Below are 25,807 nucleotides of genomic sequence, written 5' to 3' on the forward strand. Positions count from 1 at the left end.
TACTTGTATTCAATGTGAATACACTGTTATACCATGAGTTTTTACTTCTTTATGTAAACTGCATAGAATATACTTGTATTCAATGTGAATACACTGGTTTACCATGAGTTTTTACTTCTATATGTAAACAGCATCAAATATACTTGTATTTAATGTGAATACACTGTTATACCATGAGTTTCTACTTCTATATGTAAACAGCATCAAATATACTTGTATTCAATGTGAATACACTGTTATACCATGAGTTTTTACTTCTATATGTAAACTGCATAAAATATACTTGTTTTCAATGTGAATACACTATTATACCATGGGTTTTTACTTCTATATGTAAACAGCATGGAATATACTTGTATTCAATGTGGATACACTGTTATACCATGAGTTTCTATTTCTATATGTAACAGAATCAAATATACTTGTATTCAATGTGAATACACTGTTATACCATGAGTTTTTACTTCTAGATATAAACTGAATAGAATATACTTGTATTCAATGTGAATACACTGGTTTACCATGAATTTTTACTTCTATATGTAAACATTATCAAATATACTTGTATTCAATGTGAATACACTGTTATACCATGAGTTTCTACTTCTATATGTAAACAGCATCAAATATACTTGTATTCAATGTGAATACACTGTTATACCATGAGTTTCTACTTCTATATGTAAACAGCATCAAATATACTTGTATTCAATGTGAATATACTGTTATACCATTAGTTTTTACTTCTATAAGTAAACTGCACTAAAAATACTTGTATTCAATGTGAATACACTGTTATACCATGAGTTTTTACTTCTATATGTAAACAGCATGGAATATACTTGTATTCAATGTGGATACACTGTTATACCATGAGTTTCTATTTCTATAAATAACAGAATCAAATATACTTGTATTCAATGTGAATACACTGTTATACCATGAGTTTTTACTTCTATATGTAAACTGCATGGAATATACTTGTATTCAATGTGAATACACTGTTATACCATGAGTTTTTACTTCTATAAGTAAACTGCATTGAATATACTTGTATTCAATGTGAATACACTGTTATACCATGAGTTTTTACTTCTATATGTAAACAGCATCAAATATACTTGTATTCAATGTGAATATACTGTTATACCATGAGTTTCTACTTCTATATGTAAACAGCATCAAATATACTTGTATTCAATGTGAATATACTGTTATACCATTAGTTTTTACTTCTATAAGAAAACTGCACTAGATATACTTGTATTCAATGTGAATACACTGTTATACCATGAGTTTTTACTTCTATATGTAAACAGCATGAAATATACTTGTATTCAATGTGAATACACTGTTATACCATGAGTTTTTACTTCTAGATGTAAACTGCATAGAATATACTTGTATTCAATGTGAATACACTGGTTTACCATGAGTTTTTACTTCTATATGTAAACAGCATCAAAAATACTTGTATTCAATATGAATACACAGTTATACCATGAGTTTCTACTTATCTATGTAAACAGCATCAAATATACTTGTATTCAATGTGAATACACTGTTATACCATGAGTTTCTACTTCTATATGTAAACAGCATCAAATATACTTGTATTCAATGTGAATACACTGTTATACCATGAGTTTTTACTTCTATATGTAAACTGCATCAAATATACTTATATTCAATGTGAATACACTGTTATACCATGAGTTTTTACTTCTATATGTAAAAAGCATGGAATATACTTGTATTCAATGTGGAGACACTGTTATACCATGAGTTTCTATTTCTATATGTAAACAGAATCAAATATACTTGTATTCAAAGTGAATACACTGTTATACCATGAGTTTTTACTTCTATATGTAAACAGCATGGAATATACTTGTATTCAATGTGAATACACTGTTATACCATGAGTTTCTACTTCTATATGTAAACAGCATGGAATATACTTGTATTCAATGTGGATACACTGTTATACCATGAGTTTCTATTTTTATAAATAACAGAATCAAATATACTTGTATTCAATGTGAATACACTGTTATACCATGAGTTTTTACTTCTATATGTAAACTGCATGGAATATACTTGCATTCAATGTGAATACACTGTTATACCATGAGTTTTTACTTCTATAAGTAAACTGCATTGAATATACTTGTATTCAATGTGAATACACTGTTATACCATGAGTTTTTACTTCTATATGTAAACAGCATCAAATATACTTGTATTCAATGTGAATACACTGTTATACCATGAGTTTCTACTTCTATATGTAAACAGCATCAAATATACTTGTATTCAATGTGAATATACTGTTATACCATTAGTTTTTACTTCTATAAGAAAACTGCACTAAATATACTTGTATTCAATGTGAATACACTGTTATACCATGAGTTTTTACTTCTATATGTAAACAGCATGAAATATACTTGTATTCAATGTGAATACACTGTTATACCATGAGTTTTTACTTCTAGATGTAAACTGCATAGAATATACTTGTATTCAATGTGAATACACTGGTTTACCATGAGTTTTTACTTCTATATGTAAACAGCATCAAAAATACTTGTATTCAATATGAATACACTGTTATACCATGAGTTTCTACTTATCTATGTAAACAGCATCAAATATACTTGTATTCAATGTGAATACACTGTTATACCATGAGTTTCTACTTCTATATGTAAACAGCATCAAATATACTTGTATTCAATGTGAATACACTGTTATACCATGAGTTTTTACTTCTATATGTAAACTGCATCAAATGTACTTATATTCAATGTGAATACACTGTTATACCATGAGTTTTTACTTCTATATGTAAAAAGCATGGAATATACTTGTATTCAATGTGGATACACTGTTATACCATGAGTTTCTATTTCTATATGTAAACAGAATCAAATATACTTGTATTCAAAGTGAATACACTGTTATACCATGAGTTTTTACTTCTATATGTAAACAGCATGGAATATACTTGTATTCAATGTGAATACACTGTTATACCATGAGTTTCTACTTCTATATGTAAACAGCATCAAATATACTTGTATTCAATGTGAATACACTGTTATACCATGAGTTTCTACTACTATATGTAAACAGCATCAAATATACTTGTATTCAATGTTAATATACTGTTATACCATTAGTTTTTACTTCTATAAGTAAACTGCACTAAAAATACTTGTATTCAATGTGAATACACTGTTATACCATGAGTTTTTACTTCTATATGTAAACAGCATGGAATATACTTGTATTCAATGTGGATACACTGTTATACCATGAGTTTCTATTTCTATAAATAACAGAATCAAATATACTTGTATTCAATGTGAATACACTGTTATACCATGAGTTTTTACTTCTATATGTAAACTGCATGGAATATACTTGTATTCAATGTGAATACACTGTTATACCATGAGTTTTTACTTCTATAAGTAAACTGCATTGAATATACTTGTATTCAATGTGAATACACTGTTATACCATGAGTTTTTACTTCTATATGTAAACAGCATCAAATATACTTGTATTCAATGTGAATACACTGTTATACCATGAGTTTCTACTTCTATATGTAAACAGCATCAAATATACTTGTATTCAATGTGAATATACTGTTATACCATTAGTTTTTACTTCTATAAGAAAACTGCACTAAATATACTTGTATTCAATGTGAATACACTGTTATACCATGAGTTTTTACTTCTATATGAAAACAGCATGAAATATACTTGTATTCAATGTGAATACACTGTTATACCATGAGTTTTTACTTCTAGATGTAAACTGCATAGAATATACTTGTATTCAATGTGAATACACTGGTTTACCATGAGTTTTTACTTCTATATGTAAACAGCATCAAAAATACTTGTATTCAATATGAATACACTGTTATACCATGAGTTTCTACTTATCTTTGTAAACAGCATCAAATATACTTGTATTCAATGTGAATACACTGTTATACCATGAGTTTCTACTTCTATATGTAAACAGCATCAAATATACTTGTATTCAATGTGAATACACTGTTATACCACGAGTTTTTACTTCTATATGTAAACTGCATCAAATATACTTATATTCAATGTGAATAAACTGTTATACCATGAGTTTTTACTTCTATATGTAAAAAGCATGGAATATACTTGTATTCAATGTGGATACACTGTTATACCATGAGTTTCTATTTCTATATGTAAACAGAATCAAATATACTTGTATTCAAAGTGAATACACTGTTATACCATGAGTTTTTACTTCTATATGTAAACAGCATGGAATATACTTGTATTCAATGTGAATACACTGTTATACCATGAGTTTCTACTTCTATATGTAAACAGCATCAAATATACTTGAATTCAATGTGAATACATTGTTATACCATGAGTTTTTACTTCTATATGTAAACAGCATCAAATATACTTGTATTCAATGTGAATACACTGTTATAACATGAGTTTCTACTTCTATATGTAAACAGCATCAAATATACTTGTATTCAATGTGAATACACTGTTATACCATGAGTTTTCACTTCTATATGTAAACAGCATGGAATATACTTGTATTCAATGTGAATACACTGTTATACCATGAGTTTCTACTTCTATATGTAAACAGCATCAAATATACTTGTACTCAATGGTTTACCATGAGTTTTTACTTCTATATGTAAACAGCATCAAATATACTTGTATTCAATGTGAATACACTGTTATACCATGAGTTTCTACTTCTCTATGTAAACAGCATCAAATATACTTGTATTCAATGTGAATACACTGTTATACCATGAGTTTCTACTTCTATATGTAAACAGCATCAAATATACTTTTATTCAATGTGAATACACTGTTATACCATGAGTTTTTACTTCTATATGTAAACTGCATCAAATATACTTATATTCAATGTGAATACACTGTTATACCATGAGTTTTTACTTCTATATGTAAAAAGCATGGAATATACTTGTATTCAATGTGGATACACTGTTATACCATGAGTTTCTATTTCTATATGTAAACAGAATCAAATATACTTGTATTCAAAGTGAATACACTGTTATACCATGAGTTTTTACTTCTATATGTAAACAGCATGGAATATACTTGTATTCAATGTGAATACACTGTTATACCATGAGTTTCTACTTCTATATGTAAACAGCATCAAATATACTTGAATTCAATGTGAATACATTGTTATACCATGAGTTTTTACTTCTATATGTAAACAGCATCAAATATACTTGTATTCAATGTGAATACACTGTTATAACATGAGTTTCTACTTCTATATGTAAACAGCATCAAATATACTTGTATTCAATGTGAATACACTGTTATACCATGAGTTTTCACTTCTATATGTAAACAGCATGGAATATACTTGTATTCAATGTGAATACACTGTTATACCATGAGTTTCTACTTCTATATGTAAACAGCATCAAATATACTTGTATTCAATGTGAATACACTGTTATACCATGAGTTTTTACTTCTATATGTAAACTGCATGGAATATACTTGTATTCAATGTGAATACACTGTTATACCATGAGTTTTTACTTCTATATGTAAACTGCATGGAATATACTTGTATTCAATGTGAATACACTGTTATACCATTTGTTTTTACTTCTATATATAAACTGCATGGAATATACTTGTATTCAATGTGAATACACTGTTATACCATGAGTTTTTACTTCTATATGTAAACAGCATGAAATATACTTGTATTCAATGCGAATACACTGTTATACCATGAGTTTCTACATCTATATGTAAACAGCATCAAATATACTTGTATTCAATGTGAATACACTGTTATACCATGAGTTTCTACTTCTATATGTAAACAGCTTCAAATATACTTGTATTCAATGTGAAAACACTGTTATACCATGAGTTTTTACTTCTATATGTAAACTGCATGGAATATACTTGTATTCAATGTGAATACACTGTTATACCATGAGTTTTTACTTCTATATGTAAACTGAATGGAATATACTTGTTTTCAATGTGAATACACTGTTATACCATGAGTTTTTACTTCTATATGTAAACTGCATCAAATATACTTGAATTCAATGTGAATACACTGCTATACCATGAGTTTTTACTTCTATATGTAAACTGCATCAAATATACTTGAATTTAAAGTGAATACACTGTTATACCATGAGTTTTTACTTCTATATGTAAACAGCAACAAATATACTTGTATTCAAAGTGAATACACTGTTATACCATGAGTTTTTACTTCTATATGTAAACAGCATGGAATATACTTGTATTCAATGTGAATACACTATTATACCATGAGTTTCTACTTCTATATGTAAACAGCATCAAATATACTTGAATTCAATGTGAATACATTGTTATACCATGAGTTTTTACTTCTATATGTAAACAGCATCAAATATACTTGTATTCAATGTGAATACACTGTTATAACATGAGTTTCTACTTCTATATGTAAACAGCATCAAATATACTTGTATTCAATGTGAATACACTGTTATACCATGAGTTTTCACTTCTATATGTAAACAGCATGGAATATACTTGTATTCAATGTGAATACACTGTTATACCATGAGTTTCTACTTCTATATGTAAACAGCTTCAAATATACTTGTATTCAATGTGAATACACTGTTATACCATGAGTTTTTACTTCTATATGTAAACTGCATGGAATATACTTGTATTCAATGTGAATACACTGTTATACCATGAGTTTTTACTTCTATATGTAAACTGCATGGAATATACTTGTATTCAATGTGAATACACTGTTATACCATGAGTTTTTACTTCTATATGTAAACTGCATGGAATATACTTGTATTCAATGTGAATACACTGTTATACCATGAGTTTTTACTTCTATATGTAAACTGCATGGAATATACTTGTATTCAATGTGAATACACTGTTATACCATGAGTTTTTACTTCTATATATAAACTGCATGGAATATACTTGTATTCAATGTGAATACACTGTTATACCATGAGTTTTTACTTCTATATGTAAACAGCATGAAATATACTCTTATTCAATGTGAATACACTGTTATACCATGAGTTTCTACATCTATATGTAAACAGCATCAAATATACTTGTATTCAATGTGAATACACTGTTATACCATGAGTTTCTACTTCTATATGTAAACAGCATCAAATATACTTGTATTCAATGTGAATACACTGTTATACTATGAGTTTTTACTTCTATATGTAAACTGCGTGGAATATACTTGTATTCAATGTGAATACACTGTTATACCATGAGTTTTTACTTCTATATGTAAACTGAATGGAATATACTTGTTTTCAATGTGAATACACTGTTATACCATGAGTTTTTACTTCTATATGTAAACTGCATCAAATATACTTGAATTCAATGTGAATACACTGTTATACCATGAGTTTTTACTTCTATATGTAAACTGCATCAAATATACTTGAATTTAAAGTGAATACACTGTTATACCATGAGTTTTTACTTCTATATGTAAACAGCAACAAATATACTTGTATTCAATGTTAATACACTGTTATACCATGAGTTTCTACTTCTCTATGTAAACAGCATCAAATATACTTGTATTCATTGTGAATACACTGTTATACCATGAGTTTCTACTTCTATATGTAAACAGCATCAAATATACTTGTATTCAATGTGAATACACTGTTATACCATGAGTTTTTACTTCTATATGTAAACTGCATCAAATATACTTGTATTCAATGTGAATACACTGTTATACCATGAGTTTTTACTTCTATATGTAAAAAGCATGGAATATACTTGTATTCAATGTGGATACACTGTTATACCATGAGTTTCTATTTCTCTATGTAAACAGAATCAAATATACTTGTATTCAATGTGAATACACTGTTATACCATGAGTTTTTACTTCTATATGTAAACAGCATGGAATATACTTGTATTCAATGTGAATACACTGTTATACCATGAGTTTCTACTTCTATATGTAAACAACATCAAATATACTTGAATTCAATGTGAATACATTGTTATACCATGAGTTTTTACTTCTATATGTAAACAACAACAAATATACTTGTATTCAATGTGAATACACTGTTATAACATGAGTTTCTACTTCTATATGTAAACAGCATCAAATATACTTGTATTCAATGTGAATACACTGTTATACCATGAGTTTTCACTTCTATATGTAAACAGCATGGAATATACTTGTATTCAATGCGAATACACTGTTATACCATGAGTTTCTATTCTATATGTAAACAGCATCAAATATACTTGTATTCAATGTGAATACACTGTTATACCATGAGTTTTTACTTCTATATGTAAACTGCATGGAATATACTTGTATTCAATGTGAATACACTTTTATACCATGAGTTTTTACTTCTATATGTAAACTGCATGGAATATACTTGTATTCAATGTGAATACACTGTTATACCATGAGTTTTTACTTCTATATGTGAACTGCATGGAATATACTTGTATTCAATGTGAATACACTGTTATACCATGAGTTTTTACTTCTATAAGTAAACTGCATTGAATATACTTGTATTCAATGTGAATACACTGTTATACCATGAGTTTTTACTTCTATATGTAAACAGCATCAATTATACTTGTATTCAATGTGAATACACTGTTATACCATGAGTTTTTACTTCTTTATGTAAACTGCATAGAATATACTTGTATTCAATGTGAATACACTGGTTTACCATGAGTTTTTACTTCTATATGTAAACAGCATCAAATATACTTGTATTTAATGTGAATACACTGTTATACCATGAGTTTTTACTTCTATATGTAAACAGCAACAAATATACTTGTATTCAATGTTAATACACTGTTATACCATGAGTTTCTACTTCTCTATGTAAACAGCATCAAATATACTTGTATTCATTGTGAATACACTGTTATACCATGAGTTTCTACTTCTATATGTAAACAGCATCAAATATACTTGTATTCAATGTGAATACACTGTTATACCATGAGTTTTTACTTCTATATGTAAACTGCATCAAATATACTTGTATTCAATGTGAATACACTGTTATACCATGAGTTTTTACTTCTATATGTAAAAAGCATGGAATATACTTGTATTCAATGTGGATACACTGTTATACCATGAGTTTCTATTTCTCTATGTAAACAGAATCAAATATACTTGTATTCAATGTGAATACACTGTTATACCATGAGTTTTTACTTCTATATGTAAACAGCATGGAATATACTTGTATTCAATGTGAATACACTGTTATACCATGAGTTTCTACTTCTATATGTAAACAACATCAAATATACTTGAATTCAATGTGAATACATTGTTATACCATGAGTTTTTACTTCTATATGTAAACAACAACAAATATACTTGTATTCAATGTGAATACACTGTTATAACATGAGTTTCTACTTCTATATGTAAACAGCACCAAATATACTTGTATTCAATGTGAATACACTGTTATACCATGAGTTTTCACTTCTATATGTAAACAGCATGGAATATACTTGTATTCAATGCGAATACACTGTTATACCATGAGTTTCTATTCTATATGTAAACAGCATCAAATATACTTGTATTCAATGTGAATACACTGTTATACCATGAGTTTTTACTTCTATATGTAAACTGCATGGAATATACTTGTATTCAATGTGAATACACTTTTATACCATGAGTTTTTACTTCTATATGTAAACTGCATGGAATATACTTGTATTCAATGTGAATACACTGTTATACCATGAGTTTTTACTTCTATATGTGAACTGCATGGAATATACTTGTATTCAATGTGAATACACTGTTATACCATGAGTTTTTACTTCTATAAGTAAACTGCATTGAATATACTTGTATTCAATGTGAATACACTGTTATACCATGAGTTTTTACTTCTATATGTAAACAGCATCAATTATACTTGTATTCAATGTGAATACACTGTTATACCATGAGTTTTTACTTCTTTATGTAAACTGCATAGAATATACTTGTATTCAATGTGAATACACTGGTTTACCATGAGTTTTTACTTCTATATGTAAACAGCATCAAATATACTTGTATTTAATGTGAATACACTGTTATACCATGAGTTTCTACTTCTATATGTAAACAGCATCAAATATACTTGTATTCAATGTGAATACACTGTTATACCATGAGTTTTTACTTCTATATGTAAACTGCATAAAAAATACTTGTATTCAATGTGAATACACTATTATACCATGGGTTTTTACTTCTATATGTAAACAGCATGGAATATACTTGTATTCAATGTGGATACACTGTTATACCATGAGTTTCTATTTCTATATGTAAACAGAATCAAATATACTTGTATTCAATGTGAATACACTGTTATACCATGAGTTTTTACTTCTAGATATAAACTGAATAGAATATACTTGTATTCAATGTGAATACACTGGTTTACCATGAATTTTTACTTCTATATGTAAACATTATCAAATATACTTGTATTCAATGTGAATACACTGTTATACCATGAGTTTCTACTTCTATATGTAAACAGCATCAAATATACTTGTATTCAATGTGAATACACTGTTATACCATGAGTTTCTACTTCTATATGTAAACAGCATCAAATATACTTGTATTCAATGTGAATATACTGTTATACCATTAGTTTTTACTTCTATAAGTAAACTGCACTAAAAATACTTGTATTCAATGTGAATACACTGTTATACCATGAGTTTTTACTTCTATATGAAAACAGCATGAAATATACTTGTATTCAATGTGAATACACTGTTATACCATGAGTTTTTACTTCTAGATGTAAACTGCATAGAATATACTTGTATTCAATGTGAATACACTGGTTTACCATGAGTTTTTACTTCTATATGTAAACAGCATCAAAAATACTTGTATTCAATATGAATACACTGTTATACCATGAGTTTCTACTTATCTATGTAAACAGCATCAAATATACTTGTATTCAATGTGAATACACTGTTATACCATGAGTTTCTACTTCTATATGTAAACAGCATCAAATATACTTGTATTCAATGTGAATACACTGTTATACCACGAGTTTTTACTTCTATATGTAAACTGCATCAAATATACTTATATTCAATGTGAATACACTGTTATACCATGAGTTTTTACTTCTATATGTAAAAAGCATGGAATATACTTGTATTCAATGTGGATACACTGTTATACCATGAGTTTCTACTTCTCTATGTAAACAGCATCAAATATACTTGTATTCAATGTGAATACACTGTTATACCATGAGTTTCTACTTCTATATGTAAACAGCATCAAATATACTTGTATTCAATGTGAATACACTGTTATACCATGAGTTTTTACTTCTATATGTAAACTGCATCAAATATACTTGTATTCAATGTGAATACACTGTTATATTATGAGTTTTTACTTCTATATGTAAAAAGCATGGAATATACTTGTATTCAATGTGGATACACTGTTATACCATGAGTTTCTATTTCTATATGTAAACAGAATCAAATATACTTGTATTCAATGTGAATACACTGTTATACCATGAGTTTTTACTTCTATATGTAAACAGCATGGAATATACTTGTATTCAATGTGAATACACTGTTATACCATGAGTTTCTACTTCTATATGTAAACAGCATCAAATATACTTGAATTAAATGTGAATACATTGTTATACCATGAGTTTTTACTTCTATATGTAAACAGTATCAAATATACTTGTATTTAATGTGAATACACTGTTATAACATGAGTTTCTACTTCTATATGTAAACAGCATCAAATATACTTGTATTCAATGTGAATACACTGTTATACCATGAGTTTTCACTTCTATATGTAAACAGCATGGAATATACTTGTATTCAATGTGAATACACTGTTATACCATGAGTTTCTACTTCTATATGTAAACAGCATCAAATATACTTGTATTCAATGTGAATACACTGTTATACCAGGAGTTTTTACTTCTATATGTAAACTGCATGGAATATACTTGTATTCAATGTGAATACACTGTTATACCATGAGTTTTTACTTCTATATGTAAACTGCATGGAATATACTTGTATTCAATGTGAATACACTGTTATACCATGAGTTTTTACTTCTATATGTAAACTGCATGGAATATACTTGTATTCAATGTGAATACACTGTTATACCATGAGTTTTTACTTCTATATATAAACTGCATGGAATATACTTGTATTCAATGTGAATACACTGTTATACCATGAGTTTTTACTTCTATATGTAAACAGCATGAAATATACTCTTATTCAATGTGAATACACTGTTATACCATGAGTTTCTACATCTATATGTAAACAGCATCAAATATACTTGTATTCAATGTGAATACACTGTTATACCATGAGTTTCTACTTCTATATGTAAACAGCATCAAATATACTTGTATTCAATGTGAATACACTGTTATACTATGAGTTTTTACTTCTATATGTAAACTGCATGGAATATACTTGTATTCAATGTGAATACACTGTTATACCATGAGTTTTTACTTCTATATGTAAACTGAATGGAATATACTTGTTTTCAATGTGAATACACTGTTATACCATGAGTTTTTACTTCTATATGTAAACTGCATCAAATATACTTGTATTCAATGTGAATACACTGTTATACCATGAGTTTTTACTTCTATATGTAAACTGCATCAAATATACTTGAATTTAAAGTGAATACACTGTTATACCATGAGTTTTTACTTCTATATGTAAACAGCAACAAATATACTTGTATTCAATGTTAATACACTGTTATACCATGAGTTTCTACTTCTCTATGTAAACAGCATCAAATATACTTGTATTCATTGTGAATACACTGTTATACCATGAGTTTCTACTTCTATATGTAAACAGCATCAAATATACTTGTATTCAATGTGAATACACTGTTATACCATGAGTTTTTACTTCTATATGTAAACTGCATCAAATATACTTGTATTCAATGTGAATACACTGTTATACCATGAGTTTTTACTTCTATATGTAAACAGCATGGAATATACTTGTATTCAATGTGGATACACTGTTATACCATGAGTTTTTACTTCTCTATGTAAACAGCATCAAATATACTTGTATTCAATGTGAATACACTGTTATACCATGAGTTTTTACTTCTATATGTAAACAGCATGGAATATACTTGTATTCAATGTGAATACACTGTTATACCATGAGTTTCTACTTCTATATGTAAACAACATCAAATATACTTGAATTCAATGTGAATACATTGTTATACCATGAGTTTTTACTTCTATATGTAAACAACAACAAATATACTTGTATTCAATGTGAATACACTGTTATAACATGAGTTTCTACTTCTATATGTAAACAGCATCAAATATACTTGTATTCAATGTGAATACACTGTTATACCATGAGTTTTCACTTCTATATGTAAACAGCATGGAATATACTTGTATTCAATGCGAATACACTGTTATACCATGAGTTTCTACTTCTATATGTAAACAGCATCAAATATACTTGTATTCAATGTGAATACACTGTTATACCATGAGTTTTTACTTCTATATGTAAACTGCATGGAATATACTTGTATTCAATGTGAATACACTGTTATACCATGAGTTTTTACTTCTATATGTAAACTGCATGGAATATACTTGTATTCAATGTGAATACACTGTTATACCATGAGTTTTTACTTCTATATATAAACTGCATGGAATATACTTGTATTCAATGTGAATACACTGTTATACCATGAGTTTTTACTTGTATATGTAAACAGCATGAAATATACTTGTATTCAATGTGAATACACTGTTATACCATGAGTTTCTACATCTATATGTAAACAACATCAAATATACTTGTATTCAATGTGAATACACTGTTATACCATGAGTTTCTACTTCTATATGTAAACAGCATCAAATATACTTGTATTCAATGTGAATACACTGTTATACTTTGAGTTTTTACTTCTATATGTAAACTGCATGGAATATACTTGTATTCAATGTGAATACACTGTTATACCATGAGTTTTTACTTCTATATGTAAACTGAATGGAATATACTTGTTTTCAATGTGAATACACTGTTATACCATGAGTTTTTATTTCTATATGTAAACTGCATCAAATATACTTGAATTCAATGTGAATACACTGTTATACCATGAGTTTTTACTTCTATATGTAAACTGCATCAAATATACTTGAATTTAAAGTGAATACACTGTTATACCATGAGTTTTTACTTCTATATGTAAACAGCAACAAATATACTTGTATTCAATGTTAATACACTGTTATACCATGAGTTTCTACTTCTATATGTAAACAGCATCAAATATACTTGTATTCAATGTGAATACACTGTTATACCAGGGGTTTTATTTCTATATGTAAACTGCATGGAATATACTTGGATTCAATTTGAATACACTGTTATACCATGAGTTTTTACTTCTATATGTAAACAGCATCAAATATACTTGTATTCAATGTGAATACACTGTTATATTATGAGTTTTTACTTCTATATGTAAACAGCATCAAATATACTTGTATTCAATGTGAATACACTGTTATACCATGAGTTTCTACTTCTATATGTAAACTTCATGAAATATACTTGTATTCAATGTGAATACACTGTTATACCATGAGTTTTTACATGAATATTTAAACTGCATGGAATATACTTGTATTCAATGTGAATACACTGTTATACCATGAGTTTTTACTTCTATATGTAAACTGCATGGAATATACTTGTATTCAATGTGTATACACTGTTGACCCATGAGTTTTTACTTCTATATGTAAACTGCAAATATATACTTAAATTCAATGTGAATACACTGTTATACCATGAGTTTTTACTTCTATATGTAAACTGAATGGAATATACTTGTATTCAATGTGAATACACTGTTATACCATGAGTTTTTACTTCTATATGTAAACTGCATCAAATATACTTGAATTCAATGTTAATACACTGTTATACCATGAGTTTTTACTTCTATATGTAAACTGCATCAAATATACTTGAATTCAAAGTGAATACACTGTTATACCATGAGTTTTTACTTCTATATGTAAACAGCAACAAATATACTTGTATTCAATGTTAATACACTGTTATACCATGAGTTTTTACTTCTATATGTAAACAGCATCAAATATACTTGTTCGGGAGCTCAATTCAATAGAGGAAAACTTCGTAGACTCGAGGGGGGTATCCCTTAAGGGTGTATTAAACCGATCTCGGGGATACAGAGTAGGGTTGTAAGGCCTACTTGAGAATCACACCTTATGTGTGGGGAGTGTAGCTAAAGAGATCACACCTTGTGTGTGGAGAGACGCCAACAAAATCAGAGACCCGCATGCAATGCACGCGGGGTTAAATAGGGACAAAACAAAGGCTTTGGGTAAGGGTAAACGCGGGACAAACAAACAAATGAAGCGTACTACGCACAACCCAAAGTTGGCCTCTAGCGGCCCTTATACAAAATAAAACAATTTAATTCTTCGCCGGAACATCCTCCCCCGAAGCGGGTATGTCTGGGACGACATCGCCTGCTGAGCTAACTTCTAATAGCGCGAGAGTGTCGATTCCACGACGGAAAAGTCCTCTTTCCAGCTGCACATCTACGACTCGAACTAGGCCGTCTGGCCCTGGGAATACCTTCGCAATCCAGCCGATATTCCATTGTCCGCGTCGTAGGCTCTTGTCGATCTCCAACACAACATCCCCGACTTTAAAGTTGGGCAGAGGGGATTTCCACTTCTTTCTTCCGGCAAGTGACTGGAGATAAACTTTCTTCCAAAGATCCCAGAATAGATTGGCCATTCTCTGGACGTACCTATAATGCTCACGGGGCAGTGCGTCGTCGAATGTCCCAGCTGGTGGGTCGGCCGAACTCGGACGATTTAGAAAATCGTTAGGAGTTAACGGACGGAAGTCATTCGGATCTGTACTGGCTGCAGTGAGGGGACGACCATTTAATAAACCGGCTACTTCATATAGGAGAGTGCGGAGTGTGTCTTCCGCTGGATGTCGTAGCTTCTTACTCTCCAAGTCAAGAGCGGTATAAAGCGCCTTTTTTGCCGATCTTACAAGCGACTCGTGCGCTCCACCAAAATGTGGTGTTCTGGGTGGCTGGAATCTCCAGTCAATCCTTTTCAAATTCAGGAACTCGGCTACTTTCTCATCGGCATACAGTTTTTCGGCTTCTTCTTTCAGCTCGTTTTCAGCACCGACAAAGTTTGTGCCGTTGTCGGAATGCATGACGCGAGGTTTGCCGTAAAGTCCGATAAAACGCCGAAGGCTAAGAAGGAAATCGTCTGATGAGAGTGAGTTCACGAGATCCACATAGACGGCACGGGTAACGAGACAGGTGTACAAAACGGCCCATCGCTTTGCTGTGCGATTTCGCGAAAGTCCTACTTCCAATGGCCCAAACAGATCACAGGCTGTTCGAGTGAATGGAGCTGAGCCAGATTCTAGACGCGAATCCGGTAGTTCAGCCATAAGTTGTTCGCCTGGCTTGGCACGTTCTCGTTTGCACTTTTCACACTCGTGTCTAATCCTTTTGACTAGTTCCCGGCCTCCTGGTATCCAGAAATGCTGCCTTATGTAGCTGATCTGGTAGTCTGTTCCAACGTGCTTAAGCAATACGTGGAACGCTCGAACGATAGTCTTCGTAAAACTATGCTGCGCAGGCAGCAATGGCGGGTGCAATTCTTCATAGGGCAACTTAGCTCGCCCGGCTCGTCCTCCTAGTCTCAAAAGTCCATCTTTTCCGAGAACGGGACAAAGAGAGAGTAAACTTGAGTTAGGCTGAAGCCATTTTCCTTTCTTCAAACGACGAATTTCTTCGCTATACACCTCCGATTGGCATCTTTTTACGAGATCGTAGAACACCTTTTCCAGTCTTACTAAGTCCGGAATGTCTTCTACACCGATCTTGACACTTTCCCAATCGAACGTTGAAGTAGTAACGGTGGCTTGATGTGATCGCACCGGCCGTATCTCTTCAACCACGGCAATCCATGGCAAATCTGCTGGCCATGTTTCTTCGTCGTCTTGTAGGAATTTCGGTCCGTCCCACCAGCGCGATGGAAGGGCTTCCTCTTCAATGGCTGAACGAGTTGCGATATCGGCTGTGTTCATCTTGCCCGGCACAAAACGCCATTCGTCTGGTTGAGTCAGTGTTTGGATTTCTCCAACCCGATGACTGACAAACATCTGATATTTGGACGCGGTTGCTCGAATCCAATTTCTTACGGTGCTGCTGTCGGTCCAGAAATACCGACGGTGCGGAATCCTTGTGAATGCTCCGATCACTGAGCGTGCGAGACGGGCTGCTTGCAGAGCAGCATTTAACTCCAACTTTGGCACGGAAATGCTTCTTTTCGGTGCCAATTTTGTTGACGCCCGCACGTGTCGTACTAGTACTCGACCATCAGAGTACACATTCCGAATGTAGATAACTGCAGCGTACGCTTCTTCCGATGCGTCTCCAAATGCGTGGAGTTCCGATCGGGTAATATTCTCTTCATCTGGGAATAAACAGCGTGGAATGTCGATGTCGTTGAGCTGCTGTAGGACGCTAAACCATTCTTCCCACCAATCACGGTCGTCGCTGCTGACGAGATCGTTCCACTGAAGCCCTTTTGTTCCGAGCTCCCTTAACTTGATCTTGGCTTTAACAATAAGGGGAGCTGCCATCCCTTGCGGATCGAACAAACTCGCAACCTTACTTGCAATTCCAACCCGTGTGTAGGTGATTTCTTCTAGCCCGCTCACTCTGAATTTAAGCGTATCCGAATTCGGGTTCCAGTAAACACCAAGGACTTTCTCAGAGTCGTCCTTGCTTAATGGAAGCTCGGCTGGGCCTTGACTAACACCTTTACTTGTAGGTGCTAAGATTTTCACAAAAGCTGCGGAATTGGAGATCCAGCTTTGAAGGTGCATGTCTCCTTTTGCTAGGGTTTCTTTAACGCCTACTGCTTCTTGAATACCTTCCTCCAGTGATTTGGCGGAGCTGAGGTAATCGTCAACGTACATCCTTGTGTTGATTGCCTCGATAACTTTCGGGTCATCGCTGAGATCAGCAGCAATTTTTCGCGTGGTACTGATCGCAATGAATGGCGAACAGGTAGCGCCGAATGGTAGCCGCTTCATCTCACACACGCACACTTTCTCCTCCCCGTTTCTTTTCCAAAGAAACCTAAAGTACCGTGCGTCTTCTGGTCTCAGTCGTATTCTGCTAAACATGGCTTCTATGTCAGCTGCCCATGCGATTTCGCCTTCCCGAAATTTTAAGATGACAGATGGCAATGGGGTTTGTAGAGCCGGACCACTGAGAATACTGTCGTTCAAGCACTTTCCCTTGAACGGTGCTGCAGCGTCAAACACAACGCGTAGCTTCGGACCTTTTCTCACTCCATGGTGAGCGAGATAATACTCCGGTGGGCCGTAGTCGGCGGGTGCCAACACAATTGCATAGCCCTTTTCGAAGTTCTTTTCCATGGCTTTTCTATACTCCTGCCCGAAATCGGGTTCTTCGTTGAACCGGTGCAGCAGGGTAGCCAATCTTCTTTCGGCCAAATGCCGATTGTTTGGCAGGTCTGGCTCCCCAACCTTCCAGGTGATGGGTGTTTCATAGCCGACGGCCAATTTTCGCGTTCCGCTTTCTAAAATATCGATAGCTTGTCTATCGTCTTCGGAAACGCCATCTGTCTTGTGCTCCGTCCCGAATTCTTCTGTGTCGCAAAAGCGTTTCATCTGCTGCGCTAGTGCGTCGCCTTCCTCTTCCATGCTGGTGAACACTGCGTGCGTTCTCGCCATAAGATTTCTGAATGTATTCCCAATTACTCCTCTTACGACCCATCCAAGGCGGGTACGAATAGCAGTAGGTTCGTCTTCTTGTCCGAAACGAGATTCAATGGCCGTTGTCAAATAGGCCTGATCTATTCCGAGAAGGATGTCTACTCTCCCGCCATTGCTTTCTAATGGCAGGTCTGCTAAATGTCTCCAACGCTTCTTTAAGGTGTTCCAATCTGTAAGTGGAACCGGACTGGCCACAGTAGGCATAGTCGAACCTTGAAGAGTGGCGAATTCGCCTGTGGGTAGCCGAACTCGGAGTTGAATACGACGCGAAGTATATTTTCTCAAAACTCCACCAGCGCCATCAACGGCGAGAGTCTGCGGAACACCTTTCAGTCCAAGTCGGCGAATAAATCCGTCTCGGAAAAGCGTACTGTCGCTACCTTCATCCAGAAATACATTGGCTTTCACAAGGTTTCCCTTTGCATCCAGAACATCCAGTTGGATCATTCCTACAGCTGCTTTCTTCCCCTTTGCTAGGTTGGTGCGGGCTGTAGCGGGGCGAACCGATTCGTCCGCGTCATCCGGCTGGTAGTGAAGCAGTGCATGGTGTGTGCGATTACAGTTAGGGACCGAACACGATTTCTTCATTCTGCAATCTCTAGCAGAATGTCCAGATTTCAGGCAATTGAAACATAACCGACGTCGGCTACAAAACGACAGCTTATCTCTAGCCGTAAGACCCTTAAACGACGGGCAATCTTCCAACTTGTGGGAGCCTTCGCAATTGAAGCAATAGCTACTGTTGGGCTGACGATTGTCTCTTCCTCTTGTTTCACCCTGAACCTGGTTGGTGCGGGTATGCTGTCTGTCACGAGCTTTACCCGGCACTCCACTTGTTTGGTCTGCCGCAATGCTGTATGCGTTTTGATACGCGGCGGCCCGGTTGCAAAGCCAAGAACCAAACTGGTCGAGGCTTCGCCTTTCAAGTCCACTTCCTCTATCCGTATTCCAAGCTAAGCGATCAGCTAGCTGTAGCTTGAGACAGATTCTTTCAATGATGTCTGCGGCGGCGAATTCGCCTATTCTAGTGAGATCGAACAAGTGTGTGCGGACCTTTTCCGCATAACGCTTGAAGGAAGCAGGATCGTTCTTCTGGAACTCCAGTTTCTCTAACGCTTGAATATGCGCTGCTCGCATGACGTCACGTCTGCCAAAACTGTCCTTAAGCCTGACCAATGCTTGAATGTAAGCAGCTTCTCCCCCCCTAGACCGTATACAACGTCTAGACAGTCACCTTGGAGATGTCTCCTCAAAATCGCAAATTTCTCGCCGGCGGCCTTGGATGTGTCATGTACCAACGCCCGGAACAAATCGATCCATGCGAACCAATCTAGAGCCTTTCCACTGTAATCAGGTAACTCAGCTCGAATTGACGAATGAGGTCCTGCTTCTACTCGCGGAAGGGGTCGTAATCGACCGGCACGATACATATCAATCCAATCGTCTGGAGCTTCTTCCTGTAGGCTCGCTTCTCCTACTGCTCCCCATCTTCTGTTGTCTTGGCACCAGCGATTAACTGCGTCGAGTTCGACTACACCTGGCAATGACCGATATTCTAAGTCATTGTCTTCTAACCTTAGTGACTGTAGAGCCCTTTCTGCTTCCTGGAGGTCCTGTTGCGCTGCAAGGACTCTCTGTTGGGCTTCTGTGTGGGATTGTGGTCTGTCGGCTTCGGGATGCACTGCTGACGACTGCCGGCTACTGTATACAGAGGGTACAATGGCGGGATGGCCATTTCGAACTGATGGTGGATGTGCACGGGGGGTAAGGTAACGTTGAAGCTCTGCTGCCACGGCCTTAACCTGCTGAACATACCTAGTATGTGCCTCGTGCTGCCGATCGAATTCGTCTAGGCCAGCTTCTTCAAGCAGTCTGTTGTTGAGATCACTAGCGGTTCTCAACAATTCCTGCGCGTACTCTGCAAGGGCTTGAACACTGTCTCCTGGGTCACCTCTTCTAATGGCTGTGGTGATTTGGCTGCACGTGTTCGTAATCTGACGCCTTGTAGTAGTTCGCAGGCGTGTCCACTGCGCCATGGCTGCACTGGTGGAATCTATCGCGACTGCTTGGGCTGCTTCCTCTAACACTGGGGCTGCTACCGGGATAGAGGGACTTACTGATTGCGATCTCGCTGTCGCTGCTATTCTTGCTGCTGTGTTGTTGGTTAGATCATCCATGGCTGCTGCTGTGTAGACCTTGTAGAAAACGGAACGATGTACCTTGGTGTACTTGGTTCGGTAGACTGGGTCACGTGGCACGATGCTGATGATCCGGTGACTAGCCTTATGTTAGTCGAGAACCCTCGGGTCTTCTAAGTTTCCGATAGAGTTGCAGGTACACAAGAACTTACAGGTGCACCAAAACTTCTCTATGGCTTACTGACTTCGTTCCTAGCTTGAAGAACCAATGGATTGAAGACAGTCGGTTGAATAGCTCCGGTTCGAAGGACCAAAATGTTCGGGAGCTCAATTCAATAGAGGAAAACTTCGTAGACTCGAGGGGGGGGTATCCCTTAAGGGTGTATTAAACCGATCTCGGGATACAGAGTAGGGTTGTAAGGCCTACTTGAGAATCACACCTTATGTGTGGGGAGTGTAGCTAAAGAGATCACACCTTGTGTGTGGAGAGACGCCAACAAAATCAGAGACCCGCATGCAATGCACGCGGGGTTAAATAGGGACAAAACAAAGGCTTTGGGTAAGGGTAAACGCGGGACAAACAAACAAATGAAGCGTACTACGCACAACCCAAAGTTGGCCTCTAGCGGCCCTTATACAAAATAAAACAATTTAATTCTTCGCCGGAACAATACTTGTATTCAATGTGAATACACTGTTATACCATGAGTTTTTACTTCTATATGTAAACAGCATGGAATATACTTGTATTCAATGTGAATACACTGTTATACCATGAGTTTTTACTTCTATATGTAAACTGCATCAAATATACTTGTATTCAATGTGAATACACTGTTATACCATGAGTTTTTACTTCTATATGTAAACTGCATGGAATATACTTGTATTCAATGTGAATACACTGTTATACCATGAGTTTTTACTTCTATATGTAAACAGCATCAAATATACTTGTATTCAATGTGAATACACTGTTATACCATGAGTTTTTACTTCTATATGTAAACTGCATAGAATATACTTGTATTCAATGTGAATACACTGTTATACCATGAGTTTTTACTTCTATATGTAAACAGCATCAAATATACTTGTATTCAATGTGAATACACTGTTATACCATGAGTTTTTACTTCTATATGTAAACTGCATCAAATATACTTGTATTCAATGTGAATACACTGTTATACCATGAGTTTTTACTTCTATATGTAAACAGCATGGAATATACTTGTATTCAATGTGAATACACTGTTATACCATGAGTTTTTATTTCTATATGTAAACAGCATCAAATATACTTGTATTCAATGTGAATACACTGTTATACCATGAGTTTTTACTTCTATATGTAAACAGCATGGAATATACTTGTATTCAATGTGAATACACTGTTATACCATGAGTTTTTACTTCTATATGTAAACAGCATCAAATATACTTGTATTCAATGTGAATACACTGTTATACCATGAGTTTTTACTTCTATATGTAAACTGCATGGAATATACTTGTATTCAATGTGAATACACTGTTATACCATGAGTTTTTACTTCTATATGTAAACTGCATGGAATATACTTGTTTTCAATGTGAATACACTGTTATACCATGAGTTTTTACTTCTATATGTAAACTGCATGGAATATACTTGTATTCAATGTGAATACACTGTTATACCATGAGTTTTTACTTCTATATGTAAACAGCATCAAATATACTTGTATTCAATGTGAATACACTGTTATACCATGGGTTTTCTTTCTATATGTAAACTGCATGGAATATACTTGTATTCAATGTGAATACACTGTTATACCATGAGTTTTTACTTCTATATGTAAACAGCATCAAATATACTTGTATTCAATGTGAATACACTGTTATACCATGAGTTTTTACATCTATATGTAAACAGCATCAAATATACTTGTATTCAATGTGAATACACTGTTATACCATGAGTTTTTACTTCTATATGTAAACTGCATGAAATATACTTGTATTCAATGTGAATACACTGTTATACCATGAGTTTTTACTTGAATATTTAAACTGCATGGAATATACTTGTATTCAATGTGAATACACTGTTATACCATGAGTTTTTACTTCTATATGTAAACTGCATGGAATATACTTGTATTCAATGTGAATACACTGTTAACCCATGAGTTTTTACTTCTATATGTAAACTGCATAATATATACTTGTATTCAATGTGAATACACTGTTATACCATGAGTTTTTACTTCTATATGTAAACTGCATGGAATATACTTGTATTCAATGTGAATACACTGTTATACCATGAGTTTTTACTTCTATATGTAAACTGCATCAAATATACTTGTATTCAATGTGAATACACTGTTATACCATGAGTTTTTACTTCTATATGTAAACTGCATCAAATATACTTGTATTCAATGTGAATACACTGTTATACCATGAGTTTTTACTTCTATATGTAAACAGCAACAAATATACTTGTATTCAATGTTAATACACTGTTATACCATGAGTTTTTACTTCTATATGTAAACAGCATCAAATATACTTGTATTCAATGTGAATACACTGTTATACCATGAGTTTTTACTTCTATATGTAAACAGCATGGAATATACTTGTATTCAATGTGAATACACTGTTATACCATGAGTTTTTACTTCTATATGTAAACTGCATCAAATATACTTGAATTCAATGTGAATACACTGTTATACCATGAGTTTTTACTTCTATATGTAAACTGCATGGAATATACTTGTATTCAATGTGAATACACTGTTATACCATGAGTTTTTACTTCTATATGTAAACAGAATCAAATATACTTGTATTCAATGTGAAAACACTGTTATACCATGAGTTTTTACTTCTAGATGTAAACTGCATAGAATATACTTGTATTCAATGTGAATACACTAGTTTCCATGAGTTTTTACTTCTATATGTAAACAGCATCAAATATACTTGTATTCAATGTGAATACACTGTTATACCATGAGTTTCTACTTCTATATGTAAACAGCATCAAATATACTTGTATTCAATGTGAATACACTGTTATACCATGAGTTTTTACTTCTATATGTAAACAGCATCAAATATACTTGTATTCAATGTGAATACACTGTTATACCATGAGTTTTTACTTCTATATGTAAAAAGCATGGAATATACTTGTATTCAATGTGGATACACTGTTATACCATTAGTTTCTATTTCTATATGTAAACAGAATCAAATATACTTGTATTCAATGTGAATACACTGTTATACCATGAGTTTTTACTTCTATATGTTAACAGCATGGAATATACTTGTATTCAATGTGAATACACTGTTATACCATGAGTTTTTACTTCTATATGTAAACAGCATCAAATATACTTGTATTCAATGTGAATACACTGTTATACCATGAGTTTTTACTTCTATATGTAAACAGCATCAAATATACTTGTATTCAATGTGAATACACTGTTATACCATGAGTTTTTACTTCTATATGTAAACAGCATCAAATATACTTGTATTCAATGTGAATACACTGTTATACCATGAGTTTTTACTTCTATATGTAAACTGCATCAAATATACTTGAATTCAAAGTGAATACACTGTTATACCATGAGTTTTTACTTCTATATGTAAACAGCAACAAATATACTTGTATTCAATGTTAATACACTGTTATACCATGAGTTTCTACTTCTATATGTAAACAGCATCAAATATACTTGTATTCAATGTGAATACACTGTTATACAATGAGTTTTTACTTCTAAATGTAAACAGCATGGAATATACTTGTATTCAATGTGAATACACTGTTATACCATGAGTTTTTACTTGTATATGTAAACTGCATCAAATATACTTGAATTCAATGTGAATACACTGTTATACCATGAGTTTTTACTTCTATATGTAAACTGCATGGAATATACTTGTATTCAATGTGTATACACTGTTATACCATGAGTTTTTACTTCTATATGTAAACTGCATGGAATATACTTGTATTCAATGTGAATACACTGTTATACCATGAGTTTTTACTTCTATATGTAAACAACATGAAATATACTTGTATTCAATGTGAATACACTGTTATATTATGAGTTTTTACTTCTATATGTAAACAGCATCAAATATACTTGTATTCAATGTGAATACACTGTTATACCATGAGTTTCTACTTCTATATGTAAACTTCATGGAATATACTTGTATTCAATGTGAATACACTGTTATACCATGAGTTTTTACTTGAATATTTAAACTGCATGGAATATACTTGTATTTAATGTGTATACACTGTTAACCCATGAGTTTTTACTTCTATATGTAAACTGCAAATATATACTGGAATTCAATGTGAATACACTGTTATACCATGAGTTTTTACTACGATATGTAAACTGCATCAAATATACTTGTATTCAATGTGAATACACTGTTATACCATGAGTTTTTACTTGTATATGTAAACAGCATCAAATATACTTGTTTTCAATGTGAATACACTGTTATACCATGAGTTTTTACTTCTATATTTAA

The 25,807-nt window shown here is 33.2% G+C and overlaps 1 protein-coding gene across 1 annotated transcript; it reads right to left on the minus strand.

Moving 5' to 3' along the window:
- Positions 1-15,719: 15,719 nt before the first annotated feature.
- On the minus strand, positions 15,720-21,271 carry LOC123467768. Its single transcript, XM_045167563.1, has 2 exons — positions 20,329-21,271; positions 15,720-20,221 (listed from the first exon to the last, which is right to left on the minus strand). Exons 1-2 carry the CDS (start codon positions 21,269-21,271, stop codon positions 15,720-15,722), a joined length of 5,445 nt encoding a protein of 1,814 aa, XP_045023498.1.
- Between the last annotated feature and the right edge of the window lie 4,536 nt (positions 21,272-25,807).

Source organism: Daphnia magna, unplaced genomic scaffold (assembly GCF_020631705.1).
Source record: "Daphnia magna isolate NIES unplaced genomic scaffold, ASM2063170v1.1 Dm_contigs229, whole genome shotgun sequence".
NCBI classification, from domain to species: domain Eukaryota; kingdom Metazoa; phylum Arthropoda; class Branchiopoda; order Diplostraca; family Daphniidae; genus Daphnia; species Daphnia magna.

Coding starts and splice junctions, on each gene's coding strand:
- LOC123467768 (XM_045167563.1), bottom strand. CDS start 21,271: ATGGATGATCTAACCAACAACACAGCAGCAAGAATAGCAGCGACAGCG. Junction 20,222..20,328: donor TTTGAGGAGACATCTCCAAG/GTGACTGTCTAG, acceptor TCATGCGAGCAG/CGCATATTCAAGCGTTAGAG.